The sequence below is a fragment of the Lolium rigidum genome, chromosome 6 (genome assembly GCF_022539505.1).
Source record: "Lolium rigidum isolate FL_2022 chromosome 6, APGP_CSIRO_Lrig_0.1, whole genome shotgun sequence".
Classification (NCBI taxonomy): Eukaryota; Viridiplantae; Streptophyta; class Magnoliopsida; order Poales; family Poaceae; genus Lolium; species Lolium rigidum.
In genome coordinates this window covers 298,666,249-298,678,956 of record NC_061513.1, presented here as the reverse complement: position 1 = coordinate 298,678,956, position 12,708 = coordinate 298,666,249, and the positions used below count along the sequence as shown (strand labels likewise).

The 12,708-nt window shown below is 43.9% G+C and overlaps 2 protein-coding genes across 2 annotated transcripts; one reads left to right on the top strand and one right to left on the bottom strand.

Moving 5' to 3' along the window:
* Positions 1-141: 141 nt before the first annotated feature.
* LOC124664445 lies at positions 142-684 on the bottom strand. Its single transcript, XM_047201964.1, has one exon. The coding sequence runs from the start codon at positions 682-684 to the stop codon at positions 142-144; it is 543 nt and encodes a 180-aa protein (XP_047057920.1).
* Positions 685-4,861: 4,177 nt separating this feature from the next.
* Positions 4,862-10,136, top strand: LOC124659644 (plastidic glucose transporter 4-like). Its single transcript, XM_047197478.1, has 13 exons — positions 4,862-5,117; positions 5,877-5,988; positions 6,136-6,203; positions 6,452-6,584; positions 6,676-6,775; positions 6,869-6,981; positions 7,320-7,413; positions 7,537-7,690; positions 8,306-8,452; positions 8,532-8,605; positions 8,694-8,782; positions 8,880-8,994; positions 9,500-10,136. Exons 1-13 carry the CDS (start codon positions 4,877-4,879, stop codon positions 9,725-9,727), a joined length of 1,668 nt encoding a protein of 555 aa, XP_047053434.1. The 5' UTR covers positions 4,862-4,876; the 3' UTR covers positions 9,728-10,136.
* Positions 10,137-12,708: the final 2,572 nt, after the last annotated feature.

Below are 12,708 nucleotides of genomic sequence, written 5' to 3'. Positions count from 1 at the left end.
TAACATGACAGCAACAATCAAACACTGCGCGAGGAGCCGAAGAACACATCTGAACCGAACCGAACTGCAGCTAAGATAGCTAGCGACAATTCTAGCGAGACGAAAGCGAAACGCAGAACTCCATGGAGCTCCGCAGGAAGCCTAGATGAGGAGGCGGCGCGTCTCCTGCATCCTCATCTCCTGGTAGAACCTCTCGATGAACCGCTCCGCGCGGCTGTCCACCTCCTCCTCCTGGTCCTCCTCGTACTCCTCCTCCTCCTGCACCTCGCCGTACACCTCGCCGTCGTACGCGCCGTCGTCCTGGGGCAGCGGCAGCGGTGGCAGGGGCGGCAGGCCGTCGAGCACGGCGACGTCGAGCGCGTCCCCGCCGGCGCAGCAGAAGAGGGACGCAAGGACGGCCCTGGCCCTGCCGCCTCTTGTTCGGTGCTGCTTGGCGCTGCGCCAGGCGGAGAGGCCCGGCGGGCGCGGGAGCAGGAGTGGGGAGCCCGAGGGGGAGAACTGGTACTCGCCGACGTACGCGTAGCTGTAGTGGCGGAGGCGTCTGGCGCGGCGGCGCTTGAAGAGGAGCAGGGTGCGTGCCGCCCTGGCTTTGGAGATGGGCGTGAGCGGGAGGGTCGTGAGGATGGCCATGGCCTTGCCGAGGATGGGCCGCCTGGTGGTGGAGGTGGAAGAGGACCTCGGCATGGTGGCGGCGAGGCCGGGGTCTTCTTGGTTCGGTTTCCCTCTCTTTCTCACATTCAAATGTGGTGGAGCGACTGATCGGTGGTTGCTGTAGGTGTGGTGGGGTGGCGGAGGGAGCGGGTGGTTTTATGGTCGTGTGGTGGTGGCTGCCCGTTCAGAATTTTGATTCGGATCGTGCGTACAGGAAAGTTGCGTCGTCGTCGTCGTAAAGCGCCTTTCCTTACGGTTTACGATCAGGAGTTGGAACGAAAATGTTTCGATTTCCTGGCGTAGGTGCGGCCTCATCGTAGTACTCCCTATTCGCACAAGCACGTACATACTCAGTACTCCGTATTCGTCGTGGTAAAGCGGAGAAAAACAAGGCTGATGCAAGCGACGGAACCGATCGCGGGAGACTGTGGCAGATTACGCGCGGCTGGTTGGGCAACGGCGACGCGAGTGGAGGGCACACACGCCGGGGTCCATGGAGGAGCGGCCTCGTGGTCGTGGTGGACTCGTGGGGTCGTAGCTGGAAAGCGCCCGTACACTCGCCGCCGAGTCGGTGGTCTGAGCTGGCCGCCCGGCCGACCATTTTCAAACCCAGCTAGCCGTTGGCGCCTTTCGTTCGAGCACGAAAACCTGAACGTGAACGAACCCCACACATACCGCCAACGTCACGTCTCCTCTACCCAGTTTGGTCACTCATCACTGACACTGACGCATCCTAGCTGGCCGGACTGACGCCTTTATTTCAGATCGCAGCACGCACGTACGTGCTCCTTCGTCGCCGGTTTGGTCTGGTCGCTCGATCCGCATTCACTTCCGGTCCATGCGGTGGTTCGCACCGTCCAGTCCCTGTATATCAGATCGATCCAAATATCATTGCCGGTCAAGTACACCGATCTCATTTTCATACTCCTGCATCAACACCGCCACCCGATTTACAGCTCTCGTCAAACAGTCACCACCACACCATACCATCTCGGTGTCACTAGCTGTCAACTGCAGGAGAAATACGGTGAAGCACTCAGGTGCCATGCACCCTGCCACCTAAAAATATCGGAAGATTCGATCTAAATGTTTTTAAAAAAGTGAAATGATTCACACCCGTCTATGTCACCTTGATAGTTATTACTCATGCAAATTTTCAAGAAATAATACAACCATATTTCTGTCTTGGAGTCTCTCGGCTGAACCATAACCATGAGAGCAGCCACTAGATATTCGTCGACATGGGCACCTGCAAGTTGTCAATTCTGCGGATTTTGGCCCGATTTCTTTTGAAGTTTAAAATGGTTTTATATTTTCTAAACAAACAAGCAGTTGAATTACATGAATACCTGCACGAGAGTACCTTCTTCGTGGGAGATGTGTGAGTTTGGAAATAAACCCTTGTTATAAATGTTACCACCATTGTGTAAAATCACTTCCACTATACATGTTGCACTCTAGAGAGTTAAAGAGAAAGATCATGCCCACATCGGGAGCAGCCACTAGATTTTCATCGACATGCGCACCTGCACACCATCAATTCTAGGGATTTTGGCCCGATTTTTTTTAAATGTTTGAAATGGTTTTATATTTTTCTAAACAAACAAGCTGAATTACATGAACAACTGCACGTCGTCAATTCCGGAGAATACCTTCTTCGTGGGAGATGTGTGAGTTTGGAAATAAACCCTTGTTAATAAATGTTACCACGATTGTGTAAAATCACTTCCACTATACATGTGACAGTCTACAGAGTTAAAGAGGAAGATCGTAATCACATCGGGTTAAGAAGGACTTTCCTGATAAATATATATAGCACAATGGCAGGATTTGAGAAAGCTGGAACATATAAAGAACTTGATTTTTTTACAACAACATGATAATGAACTTGAGTGAACTGAAACGTTGGATAACCGAATGTGGACATTGTTAGATATTTGTATCTACATTTTACATATGTCGTTGTTGTATGTTGCAAAATGACATGGTAAAAAGGTTCCACGAAATGAGGATGTTCTTGTTGGTTATACTTAAAAAGATCCTCATCTCGATTTTTTTTTGTTGCCGTCCTCAACTTCGTAAAAGAAACCTAACAATATTATCACTCAAATCGCTCGTTGTGCATAGAAAAATACGAAATATGAAACCTTTTCTAGCTACCATGAGTTAACTACTCCCCAAACGTGAGGCAAATACCTTGTCGAAGAACAGTTTACTAAAGCGGAACATTTTTTAACACCTAAATATAATCATACAAACCAATTTAAGTATTGTAAAATGATCATGCCCGCTTGGCTTCCTTGTCTCAGTAATTTATACATTACTATCTCACTAAACTATAACTATTTCTTTCGTTTAGCGTATAACATTAACCGATAAAATTCTAACTTCAAGTAACATCATTTATTACATAATAATGCTTGTCTATTATAATTTGATTTTTTTGTACAAATAATTTTTCATTGGTTACATATAAATAAAAGTGTTATTATACAACTAGATTTATTTGTAAAAGCTTATGTTATTTTTTGAATATTGGTTTCAACCATAGTATTTAAAAAGATTTTATCTAAATATAGCCGGTCCATACAAATGTGAGAATGTAATATTCATCCAGAAAATGATTTAGGCCACGTAGATATGCCATGATGTGTTTATATGTTTGTGTATCGTCTTAGATTCTTAGTATCTAGATGGTTCTAAAATGTACGAATCCAAGATTTACGAGCTTACAATATCTTTTATGGAAGGATTGCTTAGACTATTTGTAACTAGAAGAAAATTCTAAACTTTTTGATTCAACAAGTTGTTTACATATGACTCCGTCTTTCTTCCTTACTAGTTTAATCAATTTAAGCACTACGTGTTCTAGTGTTCCAATGTCCCGCCTTCTCCAATTTCGTGTTTTTGTTCTCATGAGAATCGATTTATGTACGTGATTCATCTATATATCTTATAAAGCAAAACTCTACCAACATGTATTAATGTACTAATGATAGCACATCTTTACATGCATGCTATGCACAACACCAGTTGTTTTAGCCATCCAATTTTTCATGTCATCTCCATCAACATCCACTAATGAAATATGCAAGCTATCCACATCAGCATTTTTTTATCCAGTTGTCCACATCCTTATCTTTTAGCAGCTGAAGTCACAACAATTTTCACATCAATGAAATATAGCCTCTCCACTGCTACGACAAATTCAATCTTACATATTTTTGTACATCACTTTTTGTATCCTCTTATACCCTTTCGTTTACATAAAAGAGTATTAAAGAAATTCCCGTTGCAACGCGCTGAATATCCTTCTAGTTTATTACTTGTTTAATCCATGTGGCAATATCCTTTTTTCCTTATATGGAGTTTGAATCATCACATACATGTGCTTTAGCTCAATATGTCCTTTAAATGAAGAGTGTTGTTGACGCGAGTGGTCGTCACCCATCATAGGCGAGTATCGACATTTCCAAACTAGAACACCACCCTATGTGGATACTACTTGGTGATATGAATTACTATATCTTTCGTGGAATATCTAAAGAAATATTAATTCCATTTTGAAACATAGTAAGTTTTTTTATATATAGATTTAGTTTCCCATGTGGTTTTTTTAGGCCATGTGAGGATGAGGAGGACATGGCGGGAGAGAAACATAGCATGCAGGAACGCACAGCGACAGGCCCAAGGAACAGGCCCAGTCCGAGCTACCTGAACTTCATGTATCCAACCAGGCCGGGACCATCATATCCAAGATATATCCTCGTGATCCAGACCAGACCCATCATCGGTTTGCTGACGCGATCCTTATCCAACGCACACGTCGACGTCGTCGCCAGCACGGCACGTCGCGTGGATCGCTCGCGCCAAAGAACGAGGAAAAAAAACAGTAAGAATTCCAGCGCTCTCCCCTCGGAACTATCGGATCTCGAGAAGACGATATCCCCGCTGCGCTGGCTCCCACTCGTCGTCTTCCTCCTCCCAATCCACCACCACCATCGTCTTCCTCACCCACTCGCGAGCAGGGGAGCCCGCCATTAATCCCACTCCAAGGTACGAGGTCGTTTTCCACTCCACTATCACCACCACCAGTAGTCAACTCCCCGATTTACCGCGACTTTTCTCGGTTGCCATTTTTTTTTACGGAAAGTAATAGTGTGGTGGTGTGCGATCGCAGGAACGTACACGCACGCACGCAGGCGGGCCCCGACGCGCCGTTAAGATGATGCGGTGCGCCGTGAAGGGTGGTGGCGTCGGGGTCGTCGGTGGCGGGCAGCGGAGGTCATCGTCGGCGAGCGGCTTCGGCAGCAGGAGAAGCGTCGTGCGGATGCCGGACGACCGCGGGCTCTGCTGCGGCGTCAGGTCGCGGGCGGCGGATCTCGCGGGGGTCGAGATGGGCCGCCCGAACGCGGGGGCGGTCTTCCGGAGCCCGCGCTACGGCCGCGTGCGCGCCACAGCCGGAGGTGCGTCGTTCGTTGCTCCGGTCCCGCGTCACTGGTTGGGGGCTTGCAGGGGATGCGTGCTTCTACCATCTGGGGATGGTTGTTAGGGCTCACCTCTAGCCTCTACGCTCTAGCAGCACCTAAATCGTCGATAGATTCCGCGTGGGAATGTGACGGAGGAGGGTCATGCGTGCAGTGCTGTGTCGGGTATCAATTTTGTTTTGTTGGGGGGATTGCTGGAAACAGGGATGAGTTTGCATCGTCATCGTCCTGGGTGGTGGTTGGCAGGGGAGTTGACATGCTTATTGTCTGTTTTAGATTCAGCTTCTGATTGTGTCACGGGAATGTCCTTGTGCTGTATTGCATAGTAGGCTCCGAATTACACACGCCGTTGGGGAAGGGCTGTCACCGTTTTGTGGTTCTAAGAGCATCCCCTTCTGATTACCTGTACATCGTGACCATGACAGTGTATCACTATATTGTTTTGTACGGTTCTGTTTTTGGGTTAGTGAAGAGGTGGTACTTGATGAATGATGATATTGGTCCTGAATAAAGTCTTTTCATAAGAAGAAAAATGGGGGACGTACATTTTTTCTATGTTTTGAATTTTGTGAGAACCCTAAAGCAACATGATCCGTGGGCTCTTACATTCTTCTGATACTGTTTCCAACCTCACAGTTGTTGTCCATGCGTTGTTCACAGCTTCGTTTCTGCAAGTTGACGCTTGAGTATGCTTTTAAACATGCCAGCTAATCTCGACTCATGCACTGCCTTGTCCAGTCGACCCCGAGGATGTTCTGCCCGACAAGGTTCAGGCTAAATCTTCTGGAAATGTTCTGCCGTATGTTGGCGTCGCTTGCTTGGGGGCAATTTTGTTTGGCTACCATCTCGGGTACGTTTTGTTCTTTGCTGTACTGTACAGTGGACAAATCTCCCATGCAAGGGGGATAAAGCACACAGTTTCCTAGAGTGAATTTTAATTGCAAAAATACCAATGTCTAGCAAAACTGAATATCTCATTTGAACCTATGTGATGTAGTGTGGTCAACGGCGCACTTGAATATCTTTCGAAAGATCTTGGGATTGCCGAAAATGCTGTGTTACAAGGTATGGAATTCTTTTACCTGCTCAATCTATAAGCCATCCTTCAGTTATTTGTACACAACCTTCTCTTATTGTCTGCAATAGGGACATTTGAAATTTCAGTTATGTACAACCTTTTTGTTTTGTTGCAACAGACTGTTTGCATACTGCAGTGATGGATAAGAATAACATATACGCTAGGACTTCATAACATGGTTCCATGAGATATTATTTTTCCTATATGCTTCACAATGCATCTGCTTCTCTTTCAGGATGGGTGGTTAGCACAACCCTCGCTGGGGCTACAGTAGGTTCTTTTACTGGAGGTGCTTTGGCTGATAAATTAGGGAGAACACGGACGTTTATCCTGGATGCAATCCCTCTTGCTGTAGGTGCATTCTTGAGGTGTGTTTCAGACTCACTTTGTTGCTTTAGCAATTTACCGTTCAAAAGGTATAGTAGTGCTATGCAAACGTAACCTGCAAAACATTTGTAGTGCAACAGCTCAAGATGTTCGCACAATGATTATTGGTCGATTACTTGCTGGAATTGGTATTGGGATCTCTTCTGCGCTTGTGCCCCTTTACATATCTGAGGTTCTGTAATATATCAAAATTATTGCAATCACTTTTCAGAAACCGACGTCTGTGAGATTGAACTTTGCCAGCTGTGCTATTTGCACCTTGCAGATTTCACCAACTGAAATACGAGGAGCACTTGGTTCAGTCAATCAGCTTTTTATCTGCATTGGAATTCTCGCAGCTTTGGTAGCTGGACTGCCTCTGGCACAAAATCCTGCATGGTAAGTTTTCTCATCTCCTCATTCATTTATTTTACTTCATTGTTGCCTTTTGAACTTAGTTGTACTTGTGCAAAAGATCAAGTGACTGTGAACTTCTGAATTCTCGAAACTTCAGATTTATGAAGTCATGGATGCATGTAAGACCAATTGCTTTCGTAATTTGTTTGTGAACAAATGCAACTGTAGGGAAGGAAGTTGGAATAACAGCCATGTTTGTACCCATTTAATTAAATATATAGGAAATGACTGAGATGCAATCACAACAAATTTGGCATGATAAATAGATGAATTATTCACTTTGTTTTATCTGTTTGTGGTTTTCTCATGTGTGTAATCAGGTGGAGGACAATGTTTGGAATTTCAGTAGTTCCATCTATTTTGCTGGCTCTAGGAATGGCTGTTTCACCTGAAAGCCCTCGCTGGCTATTCCAGGTTTGTGATGTGTAAATTCTTTCATTCACCATATTTTGTACTCGGGTGGCAACACGACACTCGAAAATAACTTATTGTGATTAACACAACACTTGAGAATAACTTCTTTATGCTTAACTGCAGCAAGGAAAGCTTTCTCAAGCAGAAGCAGCCATAAAAAAATTGTATGGGAAGGAAAAGGTTACTGAAGTTATGTATGACCTAAAAGCTAGTGGTCAAGGATCTAATGAGCCAGATGCCAGCTGGTTTGATCTTTTCAGCAAACGCTATTTGAAAGGTATTTTGCTAGATTGTATTAGATTTGACTTCTTTTGGCTCTTTATATTTTGCACCCTATCACGATAAAATGTTTTCTGATTGTTTTTCTGAACCCTTCTATTGCTAGTATCAAATAGGGTCGGTACCAAAAAACTTATGGATAAAGTTTGATGTGTCTTGGAAGTCCTGAATCTTGTAGATGCAAGTGGTTTGGGCAGAGCAAACTTGCCTATATTATCATCTATGATGACCAAAAAATGCACAGTAATGTTAGAAAATATTAGAGTGATGTTTATGCTCTTACATTTGCATAGTTGCAAGCTTGAAACTACAATCTCAGGATTAGCTTAGAACTTCAACCTAGCAGACTGTTGCTACCATCCATGTTCTTGACAGTCCACAACGCCATGAATATCATGTACTCAGGCTAGAAGTTGATTCTGTAGGGGCTACATAACTTGGCTAGCACTGTATGATTTTTTTTGTTCTCTTATTAGTGCTTGTATCATAGCTAATGATTATGATGAAATTCTGCTACATGTTCTTGACAGTCCACAACGCCATGATTTTTTTGTTCTCTTCTTAGTGCTTGTATCATAGCTAATGATTTTCTTGTTCTCTTATTATGTTTCAGTTGTTAGCATGGGAGCGGCACTGTTTTTGTTCCAGCAACTTGCTGGCATAAATGCGGTTGTATACTACTCTACATCAGTGTTCCGCAGTGCCGGCATTACATCTGATGTTGCAGCGAGTGCTCTTGTCAGTGCCGCCAATGTTTTTGGTTAGTTCAATGTTGTTAATAGTATTTTTGCTGTAACTTTCAACACCTTTTTCCTGAGAGATATTTATACTTCTCATAGGCACCATGATTGCGTCTTCACTGATGGACAAGCAAGGAAGGAAGAGCCTTCTGATAACAAGCTTTTCTGGAATGGTATTGACTCTCTCTACAGTAAACCATGTGTGTTTATGTTTCCATTGTAGAAATGGCCTGCAAATTAACCTCTTCTTTTCTCTTGAAGGCTGCATCAATGTTACTCCTGTCACTGTCCTTCACCTGGAAGGCTTTGGCACCTTATTCGGGCACACTTGCTGTCGTTGGCACTGTCCTGTAAGTGGTTTATGTTCCCCTAATATGGCCCTATGCTGATCCTTTTATCAATTTGAGTCATTTTAACTTGAAATCTTGTAAATACAATTTTATTCAGGTATGTGCTGTCTTTTGCTCTTGGAGCTGGCCCTGTTCCAGCACTGCTCCTTCCCGAAATATTTGCCTCCAGAATAAGGGCCAAGGCTGTTGCATTATCACTGGGCATGCACTGGGTAAGTCTCTAGTCACTAGCCAATTGTGTATAGTTTCCTTCTATAGCAGTATATCCCATACATTGTCTAAAAACCAAGGCAATCGTTAATTGTGCATTTTGTGAAGTCTGATTGATTTATGGATGTGATAAATTGTTTTATAGTGTTAAGATTTGTTCCCTTCGTTAGATAGTTGAAATTGGAAAAAGGAATGCATCCTGCTTCATTTTGTAGCATTCAGAAACTGGACACAGATTATCCCGGTGATGCAGGTGGTCCATCATTAGGGTACTCTCTACCCTATTTAGTAAAAAAAAAAGAACTAGCTTTTGCCCATGACATCATCAGTTAGTTTATTTTTTAGACAAAAGAGAGTAAAGGGTACCCTAATGATGGACCAGTTGCATCTACAATTATCCTTGTACTACCTCTCTAGATGTTCAGCATGTTGTATGATTATTAACTTATTGTGTCCCCGATTTGCATACTGGCACCATGATTCATTATCTGTTCTTTCTCGCTGCAGATATGCAACTTCTTTATTGGCCTGTACTTCTTGAGTGTCGTTAACAAGTTCGGAATCAGCACCGTGTACTTGGGATTCGCGTCCGTATGCGCTCTCGCAGTTCTCTACATTGCTGGAAATGTGGTCGAGACCAAGGGGCGATCCCTGGAAGAGATTGAGCGTGCTCTAAGCTCGCCCAGTAAAGCCGACGCTGGTCGCGCTGGTGCTTTTTTGGTGAGCGATGAATGAGCAGAGGCGCAAACATCCCTGGACCTGGAGATGTTTTTGTCTCCAGCTTTTATGCGGTTAACTGAAATAAGCCAGCTGCAAGATCACCTGATGCCATGAAATCGTCGGGGCTTAGGGGGGCTGTGGCCAGCCAGTGGACTTGGCTGTTTGTTCTGTTGAACTTCAGAACTGAATAGCTGCATTGACTGGAGGCGCAAAAGAAGTATAGGTTGTTTTGTAGTGTATAGATGAACTAGTTTTTTTTTTTCTCTAAATCTATCGGGAATAAAAGTCCCATTTGTCGGGTTTCAAGCGAACTGTGTAACTATATATTTCTCATCTAACTAGCTCTCGTTGCTGGAGAATGTCACTGATGTTAGATCCAGTGGTGACTGCTGCGTGCAATGATATGATCACATATTGTGGATTACTCTAGCATCCAAGGGTCCTTCCCCTACCTCTTTTCAATTGGCTGCCCTTTCCAATCGGCTACTGGCCGTTGGAGATGTCCCTTAAAAAGATTTAGGCGCCTCGGATGTTTGACCGCCCCTAGACGAATGCTCCAAAGCGTTTTTCCATTCGGTGCGGTTCAAAATCCCCGCTACACAGAGGATGTTGTGAGTTTTTTTTTTCTTGAAATCATATCATATATATTAAGGTCAGCAAGCCGCCTCATTAAAAACCTTCCAGCCCCTTTAGGTACCCTGGAAGGAAAAGAGTGCGTCTGGTACTTGCCGCCTGATAAACAAGAGTACAAATTAGGGTTGTGAACAGATTCACATCATTCATTACAAAGGGCTGAATATAAGCAGGTGGATCACCCTCCCAAACCCTATTCTCTCTACTGGAGTACGCCAATTTTGCCAGTTCATGCGCCACTTGATTTGCTTCCCTATGACAATGCAGAAAGACAATTTCTTCGATCTCACTAGCTTTCTAGAAACAGTCAGCAAGAATAGCGGAGTAAGGGCTATTTATATCAACATCTCCATTACAAGCTTGGATCACTTCTAAAGCATCAGCTTCAACTTGGCAAGATGAGCATCTGATTCATTCAAGGAAAACCAAGCCCTCAGATAACGCCTTTGCCTCTACCGTCGCCGCGCTAAGGAGGTTATCAATAGGCCGACAGAAACCTCCCTGGACTTCTTCACTACTGTCACGCAAAACTCCTGCAACAGCCCCCGCTCCATTAAGAAAATAAGCTGCATCAATATTTAACATCAGATTTCCTGTATTTGGCTTTAACCACTTGATCTCTTTTTCTACCGAATTCTTGTTGGCAGTTTCAAAGTTTGCAGTTATCGCCTTGATTGCAAACGCTGATTTTTTCAGGTGGCTAACAGACTCCCCTTTTACTAATTCCCTTCTCTGGCACCATATATACCAGCCTCCGACAGCTATGATTTCATGTAGAGTAACATGTTGTAGATGTGGTAATTTACTATTGGGCGATCGGAGAATATGTTCAAGAACCACGGAGCCCGATCTGTCCACCATCATTGCATGCTCGATCACCTCCGACATACCGAGCTCTCCCCAGACCTCCTTCGCTCTTAGACACCCAAACAGAATATGACATATATCTTCTGGTCCATTCTTGCAAACTGGACATTGAGGTGACACTTTGACATGCCTACTCACTAAAATAGCCATACCAGGGAGTACCCCATGCAATGCCTTCCATAAGAAAATTTTAACCTTACTCAGAATATTTAAGCTCCATAAGATCTCCCAAACAGGATTAATTTGGGATGAACCATGTTCGTCCCTTCTCCTCAAAGTATCACCAAATAAATGATTCCATTGAATATAATAAACCGATCTGACAGAAAAACTGTTATTTTTTGTATAATTCCAAGCCACAAAATCCTCAGTCAGATTTGTACTTAAAGGTATTTTCAAAATTCTCTCTGCATCCGTCTGGATAAATAAGGATCTAATGAGCTCCTCATCCCAATTATTAGTGATCAGATCTATAAGCTCATCTACAGTCCTTAGGATAATATGACCTCTTGGTGTGAAAACCTTCCTTGTTGGACTTGTGGGAATCCAATGATCGTCCCAAATATTTACATTTTCACCATTGCCAATTCTCCAAATATGGCCCCTTTTAAATGTTTGCAAACCCGCTACAATACTCTGCCACGTGTATGATGATCCACTCTTTGATCCCGCCATGAGCAGATTTGAATTTGGATAGTATTTATCTTTGAGCACACGCGCACATAGAGAATTCGGCCTCTCTAACAGTCTCCAGCTTTGCTTCGCTAACATTGCTAAATTGAAAGAATGTAAATCCCTGAATCCCATACCTCCGATTTTCTTCGGAATGCACATCTTCCACGTTGCAAACCAGTGCATCTTCCTGTGTTCGTCCGTGTCTCCCCACCAGAAGCCGGCCATGGCATCATTAATATCCTTACATAGCTGTTTTGTAATTTTAAAGACACCCATCGCAAAACCTGGAATAGCTTGTATAATAGCTTTTAACAATATCTCCTTACCACCCATAGACAAGAATCTTTCCTTCCATCCTTTCAATCTCTCAATAATCCTTTCCAGAAGATACACGAAGCTATCAGTTCGGTCCAAACCCACCATAGAGGGGAGTCCAAGGTACCTATCTGAAATTGCCTCTTTCATAATATTCAATTCTGCACAAATCTGAGCTCTCACATCCACCTCCACATTAGGACTAAAGAAAATACTGCATTTTGCTTCACTTACCAATTGCCCCGAGCTTGCACAGTATTGATCCAGGACCTGTCTCAATGAGGTTGAATTAACCATATTAGCCTTCATCGGTATAACGGAATCATCAGCAAATAGTAAATGAGAAACTGATGGTGCATTTCTACACACCCGAACACCTTCAATGCCACAAACCTCCTCTCTATGAGCCAAAGCACTAGATAGACTCTCTGCACAAATAAGAAATAGATACGGTGAAAGCGGATCACCTTGTCTAAGTCCCCTTGTAGGGATAAATTCCTCCGTCT